This window comes from Nansenia antarctica, assembly GCF_963989245.1.
Source record: "Nansenia antarctica genome assembly, chromosome: 1".
Lineage (NCBI taxonomy): Eukaryota > Metazoa > Chordata > Actinopteri > Argentiniformes > Microstomatidae > Nansenia > Nansenia antarctica.
In genome coordinates, this window is record NC_137674.1 from 46,846,030 (window position 1) to 46,863,623 (window position 17,594).

General features: G+C 46.8%; 1 protein-coding gene across 1 annotated transcript in view; it reads left to right on the plus strand.

Moving 5' to 3' along the window:
* The window catches only part of LOC308168647 (MAM domain-containing glycosylphosphatidylinositol anchor protein 2-like), a gene marked incomplete at its 3' end in the record, with an annotated part of 167,235 nt that overhangs the window by 137,426 nt on the left and 12,215 nt on the right, over nucleotides 1-17,594 (plus strand). The window contains exons 11-14 of the mRNA XM_080543250.1: nucleotides 2,421-2,601; nucleotides 9,441-9,461; nucleotides 9,705-9,860; nucleotides 12,715-12,879. Of these exons, the coding sequence (XP_080399376.1) occupies nucleotides 2,421-2,601; nucleotides 9,441-9,461; nucleotides 9,705-9,860; nucleotides 12,715-12,879 (523 nt within the window). The remainder of the gene's footprint in view (nucleotides 1-2,420; nucleotides 2,602-9,440; nucleotides 9,462-9,704; nucleotides 9,861-12,714; nucleotides 12,880-17,594) is intronic.

Sequence of the window (17,594 nt, forward strand, 5' to 3'; positions counted from 1 at the left end):
AACATCGGAGGACGCGACATGCGCTGTAACGCACTGAATGGAATGAGGAACGGTATCGAACACAGGAACACACGCACGTCTGATACCATTCCTCATGACAATCCGATTTCTACCTCCACCAGCCTCCTCCTTGGTCCCATTGCCATGCTGAAGGCTGGAGCAGGGAAGACCAGACCTGTCTGATGAGACAGCTAGCCCCGGCTACGGAAGCAACACACGGTAATGGGATGTGGAAATCTGGTTATCGGGGCTGGAGAGAGAGAAGAAAGAGGAAAGGAGAGGAGAGAGAGAGAGAGAGACAGGAGACAAGAGAAGAGAGGTTCTGATAAGTGAACTGTCACAACCTCTCAGAGATGCTTACCTCAATTCCCACCACATCTCTCTTAACCAATAATCTTCTCTTCTTCACCCCTGTCTCTCTCTCTCTCTCTCTCTCTCTCTCTCTCTCTCACTCTCTCTCTCTCTCTCTCCCTCACCTGGCTTAACCAATCATCATCTCTCTCTCCTCTTCTATCTCTCTCCGCCGGCTTTGGGGCCCACACAGTTCCTCACTCAGCTGTCACAGGCAGAGCGTTGAGCGGGCTTGGCACGCTGCTCGGCACCCTGGGAAAATATCTCCGATGCCAATTGTCGTGGGCCAACATCAACAGTGATTAGCACTGCTGCGCCGTGTTCGCCGTCTGTGTTGCCCCGCGTCAACAACATTCATCTAACAACGTTCATCTAACGTTACGAGACAACGCGCCCGCGATGATGTCATCACACGCCGATCAACGACTGGCCGATGTCTGAACGTGTCAAGGGTTCAAGGGTTCAAGGTTCAAGGGTACTTTATTTGTCACATGCACAGAAATACAAAGTAAAACATGCAGTGAAATGAAATGGGACTAGACACTCAACACTGTACACTGTGCCAGAAAAGAAAGAGACAATAGTAACAATAAAAGACACAGCAGGACATAAGGGACATAAAGTGCTGAACATAGAGTGCTGTGCAAGTAGCAATAGTGTCCTGCGCTATAAAAAGATGGAAATCGTATGTGAGCAGACTAGAGGTTTGATCGACCAGACAGATAAGGGAGAAAAGAAAGACATAAAAAATGCACACTCTAAGCAGAGCGGTCCCGACGGCGTCTGGGCACAGCCGCGCCATCTTGGAATAGGGAATGTCAATGACGTCGAACGTTATTTGTATGAAACCAGACGAAGGGAGAGACGGATTCCAGAAGAAACGTACAGAATTGTTCAGTCACTTCCTTGTGATGTTTAGTTGGAAGTTGAATTTCTCAGTACTCAAACTTGTGTTTATGACACATATGCAGAGTAGTTGGTTGTGGGTTCAGAGAGGTGATGCGTCTAACTATAACGCCTCCAACACAATGCCCTCATCTCATTCAGGTATGGCCTTGCTATTCAGTGGGGTAGACCATGTCATAATTGTCTCCTTTTCATGGCCAGATTGGTATCGCTCCTACAGTAATGGACTCTATTATAAAGGTGCTTCTTTGTGTGTGCGTGTGACTGGGCATGTGTGTGTGTGTATGTGTGTGTGTGTGTTTGTTTGTGTATGTTTATTGTATTAAAATCCCTTTGTTGAGATGTTTATGTGTGTCAGGAAGACCTTTTATTATGCTGAAACTGTTGTTTTCTGTTGCCTCCCTTTGAAATTAATGAAAACGTCAGCTCACACAGGAGGCGAAACATTTTTACTTTTGGGGTTATTCCGTTGGTTCCATTTCGCTGGGCGAACAAGATAAATCACGGCGCTCTAGTATTTGAAAGAAAACCAATACCATTTAACCCCCCGCCTAGTCCCCTACAGAAACATCATGAGTTTAACCCTCTAGTCCCCTACGGAAACATCATGAGTTTAACCCTCTAGACCCCTACAGAAAGTAGTCTCCTTCCCTTCTCCTTGTCTCCTTCCCTTCTCCTCGTCTCCTTCCCTTCTCCTCATCTCCTTCCCTTCTCCTCGTCTCCTTCCCTTCAGCTGTAGTGATAGAAATGACCTGAACAGCTGTGGGCGTCGGCCATGTTTCTTTTGACTTTGCTATGCTTAGATGACATCAGATGAAGGAGAGGAGACAAGGAGATGAAGCCACTTTAGACTATTAGGACACACCCCCACTGTAATGCCGCTGATCACTGTTCTAAATTGGGTGGTTATAATGTGTGTTATTGATTGAGACTTGGTTGAACCTCAGGTCAATATTTGACCCAGTCCACAAACATAGCCCACCCAACCACATGGATCTGTTCAATATATTGAGTCAGACTTAACTGTTGGATGAAGCGTGAAACTGAACTCTCTGTGTGTGTGTGTGTGTGTGTGTGTGTGTGTGTGTGTGTGTGTGTGTGTGTGTGTGTGTGTGTGTGTGTGTGTGTGTGTGTGTGTGTGTGTGTGTGTGTGTGTGGTCCAGACAGGACAGTCGCGGTGGTGGGAGCAGGAGATCCCCATGGGGGAAGGAGTGATCCAGAAGGGAGAGCTGGTCACCCACAACCTGACGGAGCTCATCAAACCCGAGGCCTACCTGGTGCGCCTGACCCCCATCACACGCTACGGCGAGGGAGACTCCACCGACAGGATCGTCAGATACAGTGGTGAGTGCATTCCACATTCCAAACCATTGCGATTCCGTTTACGTTTCTATTCCGTCCAATTCCGTTTCACTCCATTTGTTCCATCCTTTCAATGCGACGCATTCCATTCAAGCTGGTTCAAAGCTTTTTTGTCCCATCGAATGTACACAGTGCCCAGTAAGATGGGGCGTTGTCTCTGGCAGGTGGCTCGCTGAAACACAGAACCCATCAAATATCTTCTTCGTGTCTCCGCCCTTTGTTGCTTGTGTTATGTTGGCTTCGATGTTCAGGGGATGAAAGAACAGGAATGCACTCAATCCATTTCATTTCTTTATTGTACAATATGTACTTCAAGACCGACGACATATGTGACTGGAATTTGGGGGGTAGGAAGTGTTCAACAATAGGTGGTCGCTTCAGCAGTTTTGCAGTGATAGCTACTTAGACACTGTCATGTCCCGCTAGTATTTATATGGTAATAGGGACCCCTACTGGTTAAGAAAATACAATTAGACGGGTCATTTAGCAAATCTGACAGAGCGTTCTTATTCACAGGGAGGAGGGGAGAGAGGAGAGGATGGATGTCTCGAGTTACTGCGATGATTTAGGAGATTCAGGCAAAAAATGAAGGAACGCCCCCAACTCGGGTTGTCAAACTGTGAGAGTTGCCACGGCAGTCGTCGGTATGAACGGACCCGACTGTCATCCAAAAAATATGTTCGCCGGAGACGTACGCGGCGAAGGATTTTAAAATGATATACAATTTTAATATCGTTAGAGGGCTGGATGTAATTGCTCAGATGTAATTGCTCAGAAGTAATCGCTTCTCCGTTCGGTACTCAATGTGTCATGTACTCCAACCTGCTGCCGCTCATTGTCGACTGTCTGCCTTGTGACTGTACAAGCAGGGGAGGCCGGTGTGGAGGTATAAATCGGAGGATGGGGCGTCGTGTTTGATACCGTACCTCTTTCCTGTTCCCTTCGTCGCCCTGAGCCCCGTCCCCCGATGTCTGCCTCCGCCACCAGCCTCCGCTGCTGTACGACTCGTCTGGTCTTGACTCACATACGGTTTCTGTCTCCGCTCATCCTCTTTTGATGTAGTCTGGTACAAGGATGAAAAGAGGCCTAGTGAATGTACCGTCGATGTAAATGTCAGATCACCTGTTCATTCACTCCTTGCATGACTGGCCAACAAGCATGTAGCGCGACGGCAAGATGGCGGTTTGAGCGCCGCTGTAAGCCCCTTGAAACGTACTACAAGAGGAAGCGTGCCGTTTGATACCGTTACTCATTCCCTTCCCTTCCATTCCCCTGCATTTACAACGAGGCCCCATACTCTTTTGATGTCTTCCTCCACCAGCCTCCTCCGGTTTTGACTTAATCGGTGTTTGAATGAGTCATGTACTACATCTTTTTTACTACATCATGTTGCGTGAGATTCTTTCTTTCCAGTGGATTTATTCTAACCGAGTTGTAATGGCAGCAGTTATGACCAGGGGCAAAGGTCAGGCTGTGTTTGCCGAACAAGATTTAGCATAGCGGAGGTTCACACAAATTGGCAAACAAAAATAGGGAAAAATGGAATCACTCAGTCGTCTCATATTGTACAATAAAAGAGAATGTTAAGCATAATCGCACCCGGCGGTCGGCTCAGAATAGATCAGAGAGGAAATATTCCTCACGCATCCCAAACGCGGTGACACCAGTGACATGAGAGATCTGTTTGCGAAACATCTTTTTATTGGTTTTGACAGCAAAGACAACAAACCAGATTGACATTAAGGAATGTTGTTTTTCATATTTTCTGCCTGAGCAGTGTTAGAACTTGTGTGTGCTGTCGATTATTTAACAACCAATAGATGATTCCCGCCAACTCAAGCTGTTAAATAAATACTTAATCTCCCATATGAGCTTCAACAATATAGGCCTGCACAGCCTTCTACCCTAATAGCCTTTCTTAATTGCTTTTCTGTTCGTTTGACTGCATGTTGCAGGGCTCTTGAGGAAATTATACTAAGCTCATTCAACGAGGCTGATTCTTCTCTGCCGTTAGCTTGCACATTATCGTTGACACCATTACAAAATCTTAGATATGATTTCAATTGACTATCAACTGCCGTTGAGCTTGAGCTGCTGTAATTACACTTCTACAGCGATGCAGTATACGTTGAAGCACCTTCTGGAAAGAGGTTATGGCTGGGAGAGGAATATAGAGAATGGAGCATTGAAGTGATTACATTTGTATTGATTTTTGACATGCATAACAACAAAAATACAAGCAAATACACTATTGAAAAACACCACTCTCCCACTCCACCAGCCAAGTGTTCATTTTATGATTTTTACGATTGGTTCTTAGATTGTTGTTGCTGCTTAGAGATGATCTTGAGCGGTGGCGGAGTTAAGATGAAAGCATCTTCTCCTCGGTCCTCTGTGTGTTTCAAACAAGCTGAAGACAAACCCAGGGAGTCATATTCTGAGAAGATGCTGAGATGAATTGACTTTTTTCTACCAGATACATGTGCTGTCGTAATGGTAGTTCCCTACTTCTACATACCTAACTGACTGACACATGTACTGTACCTGACTGTACTGTAGCATTACACAGGTGATTTGTAGATCTTCAGCATGTAGAACTCAGTGGAGGCTGGTGGAGGTAGAAAATGATCATTTGTGGAACGGAATGAGGAATGGTATCAAACTACCTCCACCAGCCTCCCCTGGTAAGACCGGGAGCAATTGCCTGGAGGTGTATGCTGACCGGATTCACACACGCCCCAGATATACGCAATCTGTAATGCAAACAAGAAAGCGGGGCTCCCCAGCACTTGGTTAGTAAACAGCTGAGGGATGGGGCCGGAGGGAACAGTCTGGAACCGTGTGGAACCGTCTCCCAGTCTCATAGACAGAGCTACGGAGGCTAGGACTGACCTTCCATGGCTGGACATGATTTTACAAACCATGGAGTAAAACAAGCCTCCGTGTCGTCTTCTGATGGGGTGAGACAGCCATGCTCTGCCAGAATCAATGGCTGTCTATAATGAATTCAAAAGTCCAACGATGGATGTTGTACCAATTACAGATTTGCCCCTTTAACGGGTGAAGGTTGTAGGTTCTTAATGTGTATGACTGGGGGCGATTGCTTAGAAATGGATGAGGACCAGTTTCACGCGCCCCAGATACTGTACACTGCACTGCACACTGCACATGCACAATTATTAGTGAGAATAGAATTCTGGCCTTATTCTGAATTCAGAATTCTGACCTTATCATTATTTCTATGCACATCTTCCAACTCCAAACCATATAAGCTTGAATGCTTATTGGATTTAATAATTTTCAGGTGATATGATATGTATGTATATGTATTTATAATGAGGGAGGGTGTGGCCTAAAGTGAACACCTTATATTAGGTATAATGCATAATTATTAGGTAGCTTCATTACCTCAGGTAAAATGGGCCAAAAAAGAGATTTAACTGACACTGAAAAGTGAAAACGGATGCAACATTCTTGAAATAGCTAAACTATTGAGGCGTGACCAGGGCCGGCCGAAGTGACCCAAGGCAAGATTTTGTCGGGGACAACACAACATTTGAGAAGTTAAATAACAATAAAAGTAAACATTTTCAACTATAAAAGTAACAAACTTGCACATAACAAGGTCTATAAGTAAAAAACAAACTTGAATTGTTGCAAAACCCTATCCTCCAACTTACTAGACAGGCATTCTAACCAACGTAGCCACAGGGGCTTGTAATAATAAGGGTGCTAGCCTAGCAGAGTTTTGGATTGACAAACGGACGGGAGTAGGTAGCAGAGATTTTCATTGACGGGAGGTGGCCTGCGGGATGTCTATGGATAAAGTGTGGCCCCCTCTAGTGGTTGTGGCCCTCTGCTTCTGCTTTGGACCGGACCTGGTGGGCGGACCAAGGTGGGTGTGACCTCCGGAGAATCAAACATTTTGTTTGCGAACAGGATCACAAAAAAACGCATGGAGAAGAAAAAGCACAAATTAACTGCAAAAGACTTCAAATTCAAAGTGAAGCTACCAGGAACCCATTATCCTCCAGTGCCACCATTATTTCAGAACTGCAACTTACCTGGAGTGTCCATAAGTACAAGGTGTCAAGTGCTCAGAGACATGGCCAAAGGCTGAAAGTTCAAGCGTCAAGATTGAGCCAAGAAATACCTGAAGACAGATTTTTTTAGAAGGTTTTCAGAAGGTTTTATGGACAGATGAAATGAGACCGACTCTTGATGGACCAGATGGATGGGCCTGTGGCTGGATCACTATGGACACAGGCCACCACTTCAAGTCCGGAGCTAGCAAGATGGAGGGGTATTGGTATGGGCTGCTATCATTAAGAATGAGCTGAGTTGAACCTTTTCGGATTGAAGATGGACAGAAAATCAACTTCCAAAGCTACTGCCAGTTTCTGTAAGATACTTTCATCAAGCAGTGTTCCAGGAAGAAGTCTTTAAGTCTTTATGTAGGACAATGCTCCATCACATGCATCCGAGTACTCCACTGCTCGGCTAGCCAGCAAAGGCCTCAAAGATGACCGAACAATGACCTGGCCCCCTTCCACTCCTGACTTAAATCCTATTGAGGACTTGTGGTCCCTTCTCAAACGTCAGATTTACAGCGACACCTCTTTGGGAGGTTGTAGTTGCTGCTTCAGCGAAAGTTGATCGTGAACAGATCAAGAAACTGACAGACTCCATGGATGGAAGGCTCATGGCAGTTATTGAAAAGAAGGGTGGTTGTATTGGTCACTGAATATTTTTGAAAGGCCAACATTTATTTGTTACACTTACTTTTGAATAAATTAGTTGAAATATATTTGTAATTTAGTTGCCTAATAATGCTGCACACTTATATATATTCCCCCTGAGAAAGACAAAACTCACTTTTCCTTTGTTAAACATTCAGGTTTGAGGTTCAATAACAGTTTGGATTGACTGAGGGAATTGTATTTGTTAAACATGAAAATGAATCCTGAGGAATACAATTTGCCTAATAATTGTGCACACATTGTATATAGGCTACCATGTTGTAGGCTACCATGTTGTTTGAAGAGTGTAAGTGGGGGTGGCGGAGAGTACAACTCTCCTTTGGATAGCAGTCCTCAAGGCCTCAGGCTAGGCTACGCTCTGCCCCTCTTCCTCTTCACTCGTGTGTGTGTGTGTGTGTGTGTGTGTGTGTGTGTTGTGTTTCTCCGTGGAACTCCTGTAAAATATCTTGTGTGTATGTGTGCATATGTGCGTGCTTGCATGTGTGTGCATGTTTGAACATGTGTTTGTGTGTGTGTGTGTGTGTGTGTGTGTGTGTGTGTGTGTATGTGTGTGTGTGTGTGTGTGTGTGTGTGTGTGTGTGTGTGAGTCAGCATCACACTAAGCGCCAGCACGCACTAAGACTAATGCGCGGACATGATGTGCGTGCTTCTTGATGTTGACTGAATGTTGTGCGTTTTCTAAGCCATCCTCTGCCTTGGTCCTCTGCCTTGGTCCTCTGCAGAGGCAGCAGCAGCAGCAGCGGTACTAATTGTGCTCTTGCAGGCACACGGTGCACCCAGAAGCCTATCAATTAGAGGAACTCTCAGAACTGATGCTGAGCATGTTGCCAAATACGCAACATCTGTTCCTCTGCACCAAGACGACCTCCTCCTACTCACTCAATCGGGGGAACAGCTGGGTGGTTTAGCAGTGGGGACATGTAACCTCCAATGCATAATTGGCTTCTAGATTGCAGCTCGAGAAGGGAGAGAGAGGGGGAGAGAGAGGGAGAGAGAGAGAGAGAGGAATATAGAATTGACAGAAGGTGAGAGAGAGAAGGGGGAGAGAGAGAGTGAGAGAATGAGAGAGAGAGAGAGAGAGGAAAAAACTGCCAAATCATGAACATCTGATGTGATTTACCACACAAAAAAACTCACCTCAGTCTGGCTCTGCGCTTGCCAAATTGCCGGTATAATTTCATGCGTTCTGAAATGAGTTTTTGATATCTTAATGAATTATTTGAAATTAATGAATTTAAGGTTTAGTGCCACAATGGGGTCCACATGGGCTTTAGTCCTGAATTCACAGCAGTGATTGTCTCTTCTTTTGAACAGCTGGTGTTTTGCCTCTGATTATGCTCTAGCATCCTGCTCATATCTTCATATCGTGTCTTTATCCAATCGAACACCATTGGCTGTTGATGAACCATAATTGAACCAAATAGAGCCATATCAACTGCTGTGTGTGTGTGTGTGTGTGCGTGCGTGCGTGCGTGCGTGCGTGTGTGTGTGCGCGCGTGCATGTGTGTGCGCATGTGTGTGTGTCTGTGAGCGTGCATGCTTGTTCGTGCGTGCGAGACTCTCACTGTGCTCTGCTCTGCACCTATAGATTAGGCTTAAGGAGTTGATGATTGGAAGGAATTCAGATCAATTTCAGGTCCGCTATCTCAACTGTACATATTTCCACGGAACCTTTTTTTATTACCCAACATGCATTTTTCCCCTCATCAGGGATTGGTGGAGGAGGTAGGCAGGCAGTTGCTGGCAAGGGTAGATAAGGAGGCTGTGAATGAAACGAATAGAGATACTGGTGGGGGGCGGTCCACCTGAGCATTGTCCTCCTCTCTTCTACTGCCCCTCTGTTACCCATAATCCTCCTCTCTTGCACCGCACGGTAAGAGTGGATCAAGCTGCGGCCTCGCCATTCCCTCTCCAACGATACTGCAGGGACAGACTAAGTGATATTTCCCCCACAGCTATTTTTTGAAGGCGGTAATGGAAAAAAAACAAAGTGAAATCTGAAAGAACACGTTCCTTTTGAAAAGTGTTGACAGTAAAATTATTTTTTATTTCCCCTTTCAGCTCCAGTCAACCCCCATCTGAGTAAGTAGTTCCTCTCCTGTGAATGTCCTTAAGCAGTAAAAGCGTATTATTGTCACACATAACTGCAATACAGCATAGAACCTTAATGTAAAAAACTAAAGTGTTTTATGTGCTGTAATGACATAGAGTATCATAGAAGGAAGGGCGGGAGGGAGGGAGGGAGGAAGGGAGATAGGGAAGGAGGAAGGAAGGAAGGAAGAAAGAACCTAACTGTCTCCCCTATGAACCCCCCCCCCCCCCCAGGAGAGTTCCAGTGCAGCTTTGAGGACGAGGCCATCTGCATGTTCAGCCAGGACAAGACGGAGGAGTTTGACTGGACCAGACACAGCGCCGCTACCAGAGACACCAAGTACACCCCCAACACTGGCCCCAGCAGCGACCGCAGCGGCTCCAAACAAGGTCCGCACACACACGTGTACACACACGTACACACACACATGTACTGTACACTCGTGCACACCCTCGTGCTTACACACGCACACACACAATCACTCACACTGGCCAAACCAGCTCCAAGCAAGGTCAATATACATACATAACACTAACAAGAGAGAGAGAGAGACAGAGACCGAGACAGAGAGTGTCAAATGTAGTTAGCGGCAGCGTGAGGACAATGAGAACAATATGGTGGCCGTCCGAGTAGGTTGAGGCACCCAGCGATCGAACACGTCCCTTTATCTCTGAGTGCACTTTCATTACCATGGTACACAACACAAGCTCAACACAAAGACATGGCGGATACAATACATGTTCTATATCGTAGAAGGCCATGTTACTGTGTTAGCATGAAAATAATGCTGCTCCTAGTTCTTTGTTATGATTCATAATTTATAATTCCAACCCATTATGAGGTTTTTTGCATCCCTCTCCCTGCTGCTAGCCTTGGTGCTGCGTCTCTACAGCTGCTTTGTCTCCTTTTTCTGTGTTCTTCAATGCTATGTGTGAAGCACTTTGAACTGCTCCTATTGTATGAAATGTGATATGCAAATAAACTTGCCTTGCCTTCTAGAGAGGTGTGTGTGTGTGTGTGTGTGTGTGTGCTTGTGTGCGTGTGAGAGAGACAGAGTCATGTTGTGTGTGTGTGTGTGTGTGTGTGTGTGAGAGAGAGAGCCATGTTGTGTGTGTGTGTGTGTGTGTGTGTGAGAGAGAGTCATGTTGTGTGTGTGTGTGTGTGTGTGTGTGTGTGTGTGTGCGTGCGTGTGAGAGAGAGTCATGTTGTGTGTGTGAGATAGAGAGTCATGTTGTGTGTGTGTGTGTGTGTGTGTGAGAGAGAGAGAGAGTCATGTTGTGTGTGCGTGTGTGTGTGTGTGTGTGTGTGTGTGCGTGCGTGTGCGTGTGTGTGCATGTTTGTGTGTGTGCGTGCGTGCGTGCGTCATGTGGGGTGTGTGTGGGTTGTGATGGACGTGTGGCACTGCAGGGAGGGTTGTGCCGCACCTTCAGGGAGGAAGGGAGGAGGCTGTATTATGAAATATGAGTGGCTGTCACCACCTGCCTGTCCAAGTCTGCCTCAGGAAGCTGTGTGTGTGTGTGCGCGCGTGTGTGTGTGCGTGCGTGTGAGAGAGAGATGGCAAGAGTAGCCAGTCCCCCAAAACAAAGCCTCCTCGAGTTGCGTCTTTGCGTCTCATTAAAACCAAACTTCTAAGCCATTAGAATAAACCACTTAATTGGCAACTCTCCTCAGGGACACATTTCCGGAGTGTTTTAAAGAATGTTACGATAGAGAGTGGCATAAATAATGCATCACCTTAATTATATAAGGCATTAAGATGAAACGTGCCTCACAGTTTGTCCCTCCATTATTCTTCCTTAGTGGAAGCTGTCTGCTTTTGAAGTTGACGGTACCGAGAGGAAACTTTTAAACGTCCAGACTGGCTTGTTTATGTTTTATGGACTATTTCAGTGTACATAGTTAAAACTCCCCACTTTCATGCCGGTCACAGAGAGGGCGACTGTTGCACTGTTGCACTAGTTTTCACAAACTCTCTTACTTATCACAACGGTGCCGTGAACAGTTCTGTCGTCCCTCTATGGGGGCTGAATCCTAACTTGACATCCGTGTGCGTAACTCTTTAACTCAATGTGGATCTCAGTTACGGTTGGGCCCCTTGGTTCTAATGGGAGGTGACGGTCCAGAAACAACCCCTATCTCCTACTCCCTATCTCCTACTGCCTAGGGACAACCCCTATCTCCTACTACCTAGCTCCTACTCAATTCAATTCAATTATACTTTATTTATCCCCGTGGGGAAATTCATTATGCCACGCCACTCTCTAAAAACAACACATGACAGCACAACATAAAGGACAGACAACAATACTGGGCCAGCCATGTATAGTATATAAAAAATAAACAGTGAGATCATGGTAGAAAAGTGGATAAAAAGATGGCTATAGTTATTATATTAAAATACTAAAAAGTGATGATGATGATTAAAATAAATAATAAATACAGATTCAGGAGCCTTGACCCCGACTACTACTTTAGTTGCCATTGAACAGTCTTAGTGCAGCCGGGATAAATTATTTTTTATATCGCTCCGTCCGGGAGCGTACCGAAATGAACCGCCCTCTGCGGTGGCTGCTGGTTTGCCCAGCGAGGACATGATGGAGGGGGTGGTTGGGGTTGTCCCTGATGGACAGCAGCTTGCTCCTAGTCCTTCTCTCCACCACCGTCCCCAGAGAGTCCAGGCTCCTTCCCACCACTGAACCCGCCTTTTTTACCAGCTTGTCCAGCCGTCCGGTATCCCTCTTGGAGATGTTTCCCCCCCAGCAGACTGCAGCGTAGAAGAGAAGCTGTCTATGATGCTGGCCATGACAGACTGGTAAAACATGGCCAGCATCTCTCCACACACTTCAAAAGACCTAAGTCTCCTTAGGAAATACAGCCTGCTCTGGCCCTTCTTGTAAAGTGCCTCTGAGTAAGTGCCCTACTCCCTAGGAACAACCCCTATCTCCTACTCCCTAGGCCAGAATACTTGTGTAGATCTGAAAGGAACGGATGGACGGATCGGTAAAGAAATGTGGCGGCGGCTCCCCCCACGCCTTGCTCTTTGATAGGCCAGGCGGGAACGTTCTCCGACTTGCTTATTATATAATCTGATGTGTTCAGACATCTACACAAGTGTCTAGTCTAGGGAATTCTGATGGTGCCCATTATAGCCATGGACAACCAGGAGAGAACATGTCTTTAGTCATGCTTTCTACAGCTTGGTTCAGTCCGTGACAGGAGTTGTGTTTCTGGTCTGACCCCCAGGTTTCTACATGTACATTGAGACGTCGCGACCTCGCCTGGAGGGAGACAAGGCCAGACTGCTGACCCCCTACTTCAACGTGGCCTCCAAGAGCCCCTACGGCACGGTGACCGCCGCCCCCACGTACTGCTTCGCTTTCTACTACCACATGTATGGGAAACACATAGGTAAGAATTGGACTATACTAGCACATGTATGGGAAACACATAGGTAATACTGGGACGGCTGTGGCACAGGAAGTAGAGCCCCGGCGTCTAATGATCGCAAGGTTGGCAGATCGGTGGTTCGGGCCCCGGCTGGCCACATGTCGAAGTGTCCTTGGGCAAGACACTGAACCCCAAATTGCTCCCAATGAGCGGGCTGGTGCCTTGCATGGTACCTTGCCGCCATTGGTGTGTGAATGTGTGTGTGAATGGGTGAAGGAGAGGCCATTGTAAAGCGCTTTGGAATAAGGTGCTTTATAAGTCAGTCCATTTACCATTTACTTGTATTATACTACTAGCACATGTATGTTAAACACTATTATAGTAGCACATGTAAGCTATGTTAAACACATAAGTAAGACATGTCAGATTCAGATTCAGATTCATTGTCATTGACAGAGTACAGGTACAAAGACAACGAAAAGCAGTTTGGCATTTGACGAGATATATGCAGCAAAAGTGCAAAAGCCATAGAAACATGTACAGTGTGATATATACAGACAAGAGCGAAGATAGATAGATGGACAGTTAAGAGTAGTATGATATATACAGTTAAGATATATGCAGTATGATATGTACAGTTAAGATATATTATGCAGTATGATATGTACAGTTAAGATATATGCAGTATGATATATACAGAACAAGGCCAATGAATATCAATTCAATATACTGTATGTACAGTCTGCAAAAACAGCAGTGGTGCAAGTGTTCTTCCTGTTGAGGGAGGAGGGGGCTGGGTGGGGGGGTAGAGGTATAGGGGGGAGGGGGGCTAGGCGGCAAGGCTTCCGCCGGGATTTTGAGTTCAGCTGCTTGACAGCTGCAGGGAAGAAGCTGTTCAGCCTACTGATGCGGGAGCCTAGACTCCTGTACAGCCTCCCATCAGAGAGGAGGGCAAACAGTCTGACTGGGGTGAGAGGAGGGCAAACAGTCTGACTGGGGTGAGAGGAGGAGGGCAAACAGTCTGACTGGGGTGAGAGGAGGAGGGCAAACAGTCTGTAACTGGGGTGAGAGGAGGGCAAACAGTCTGTAACTGGGGTGAGAGGAGGGCAAACAGTCTGACTGGGGTGAGAGGAGGAGGGCAAACAGTCTGACTGGGGTGAGAGGAGGGCAAACAGTCTGTAACTGGGGTGAGAGGAGGGCAAACAGTCTGACTGGGGTGAGAGGAGGAGGGCAAACAGTCTGACTGGGGTGAGAGGAGGGCAAACAGTCTGTAACTGGGGTGAGAGGAGGGCAAACAGTCTGGCTGGGGTGAGAGGAGGAGGGCAAACAGTCTGTAACTGGGGTGAGAGGAGGGCAAACAGTCTGGCTGGGGTGAGAGGAGGAGGGCAAACAGTCTGACTGGGGTGAGAGGAGGGCAAACAGTCTGACTGGGGTGAGAGGAGGAGGGCAAACAGTCTGTGACTGGGGTGAGAGGAGGGCAAACAGTCTGACTGGGGTGAGAGGAGGAGGGCAAACAGTCTGACTGGGGTGAGAGGAGGAGGGCAAACAGTCTGACTGGGGTGAGAGGAGGAGGGCAAACAGTCTGTAACTGGGGTGAGAGGAGGGCAAACAGTCTGACTGGGGTGAGAGGAGGAGGGCAAACAGTCTGTGACTGGGGTGAGAGGAGAGCAAACAGTCTGGCTGGGGTGAGAGGAGGAGGGCAAACAGTCTGACTGGGGTGAGAGGAGGAGGGCAAACAGTCTGTGACTGGGGTGAGAGGAGGAGGGCAAACAGTCTGTGACTGGGGTGAGAGGAGGAGGGTAAACAGTCTGTAACTGGGGTGAGAGGAGGGCAAACAGTCTGTAACTGGGGTGAGAGGAGGGCAAACAGTCTGACTGGGGTGAGAGGAGGGCAAACAGTCTGACTGGGGTGAGAGGAGGAGGGCAAACAGTCTGTGACTGGGGTGAGAGGAGGGCAAACAGTCTGACTGGGGTGAGAGGAGGAGGGCAAACAGTCTGACTGGGGTGAGAGGAGGGCAAACAGTCTGACTGGGGTGAGAGGACGAGGGCAAACAGTCTGACTGGGGTGAGAGGAGGAGGGCAAACAGTCTGACTGGGGTGAGAGGAGGGCAAACAGTCTGACTGGGGTGAGAGGAGGGCAAACAGTCTGACTGGGGTGAGAGGTGTCTTCAACGATGCCTCGCTCCCTCCACAGACACAGCTTTTCCTGAAGGCCCTGTATGGCAGGGTTGGGCACCGGTGATGTACTGGTCGGTTTACTGGTCGGTTTTCACCACCCGTTGCCTTCCGGTCGTAGACAGAGCAGCTGCCGTACCACACTGTTATGCAGTCAGTCAGGATGCTCTCCATGGTGCACCGAGAGAAATTGACCAGAATCCTGGGAGACAGCTGCTTTTTTCGGTCTCCTCAGGAAGTATAGACGCTGCTGCGCCTTTTTGACCAGGGTGGAAGAGTTGGGGGTCCAAGAGAGGTCCACTGATATGTGGACATCCAGGAACTTCAGTATTGTAGTATACTAGCACATGTATGTTAAACACATAAGTATGGTACCCAATGTCTATGTACGGTGCCTATAGATTCTAGTAGATTCTAGTATAGAAAGTATTCAACCCAAAAGTAATCGACCCAACTTAACCCACAACACCCTTGAACAGATTTGAACAGATCACATTTACAGTCTTAGATTCTGAAGGATTTTATCATTTAGATGAGACATTTACGATAGTCAATTTAACATCCTGTGTTGTATTGTTGTACGGTGATGAATGCCTTCTGTGCTCGCTTGATGAGAAATGCACAACACATTTCACCAAGGGGGATTCATTTAAGTAAACAAATTAAATCAGTCTACAAGGAGGAATTAGTAGACAGGGTACAATGATGATGCAAATGCTGTCTTTTGGTGGTAATCAGACAAATCTATCTTAGCAAAAGAGGAAATGTATTTGAGTTGTGAAGTGCGTACCTGCCAGCTACACATTAGCATGCAGTAGCATTCATACCCACCTTCATTATTTCCCTGATGATTCAGATTCAGAATTAACAAGCGTTTGCTTGAACACCCACCTTTCTATCTCTACAAACACCTCATGAGTGCACACATGGGTGCTGTAACCTGACCCAGGGGAGGCTGTTTGATACCATCCCTCTCCAATGTCTGCCTCCACCAGCCTCCCCTGGTACTGAACCCATGCCAATGCTCGGAAATCACTCCCCACACACTCTTCAGGGTGTCTTTAAACAATGCAAATTACATGGGGCCTCATTTATAAACATTGTGTACACACAAAAGAAGGCATACTCCATTTTCTAAGCAAACTTTGGGAGAGTGTGCAGTCCCTTCGGACACTTTGACCCATGCGTGCGCACAGAAACTGACTGGAGAAATTAGCAACTGTGACTCCGAAGGATGAAACTCAAGAAACACTTTGAAATTGTGTAAAATAAATCGAAATATTACCCCTCATGTATTATATATGAAGAGTTCCCTGGAGTGCACACAGAAAAACATGATTTATGATAATAGATACAAACTGAGATATCTGTTTTTGCAAAAGAACCCCTCAAATGTTGTACAGTTTAATCGGGAATCATATTTAATTGGATTTGTAATTATTAAACAATACTTGCATGTTACGAAATGTATTCTCATAAATAATAAGGTCAACTGTAGGACAAATTACGTTTAAACTGATGCAGTTGTCGATGCCTCAGTCGGGCAGATACGAATGCAGTTTCATATATTATATTGTTATCACAGTTTTGTGATTTAGGGGGAAACGGGAAACTGGTGTGGGACGTGCCTACGCACTGTTATAAATCTGAATATTTGTGTGCATAAGCACTTTCTGTGTCCGTCCGTATGCAACCTTCTTACGTGAACCCCCCACAGTTTTATAAATGAGGCCCCTGGGCCTCTGAGAGTTGAGAGTCCTCTGTTCTGTAGCCAGGGGGTTAGGAGGTAGGAGGGGGGATGCAGAAGAGGTGAGGGGGAGTGTTCAGTTCCGGTGGGCACCACGGTGTGCTGGCGTGTTCCTGCGTGTTCCTGGCACGAGTGCCGTCACGCTGGGGCACCTGCATCAGAGAGACAGACTCAGACAGGCTGCAGTGCACGTGGCGTGTTCCTGGTGTGTTCCTGCCATGTTCCTGGCAGGCGTGTGTTGTAGATTTGTTTAATTTGTTTACTTAAATGAATCCCCCCCTTGGCGAAATGTGTTGTGCATTTCTCTTCAAGCGAGCACAGCCAGGCATTCATCACATTACCACAATACAACAAAGGATGTTCAATTGAGAATCGCTAATTATGAATCTAAATGAATGACAGACAGTTGGGCAGACAGACAGACAGGCAGGCAGGCAGGCAGGAAGAGAGATTTCTGCTTAAGTCTGCTTCTGCCCAGAAGGTGTCATCCTCATCCAATCAGGAAGTGGCAGGCTTATCCAATCACGCTTCAGCACCACTGTGCTTCCTCTCAATCAGAGGAGAGCACGGAGCATCAGAGGGGTGGGGTTAAGAGGGCATGAAACAGGTTCCTCTCTCCAACTGCCTGTGTTCAAATTTGGAAATTAGAACTTTTTTCACTCTTTTTTTTATTAAATAGACATATAGACGGGCAGGAATGAGAGGAGAGGTGTTAGAAAAGTGGTGGGACAGGAGATCTGAACCCACCCACACAGACACAGGCAGACTGTCCTACATACATTTACAGTTAGGTCTGGAAATATTTGGACAGTGAC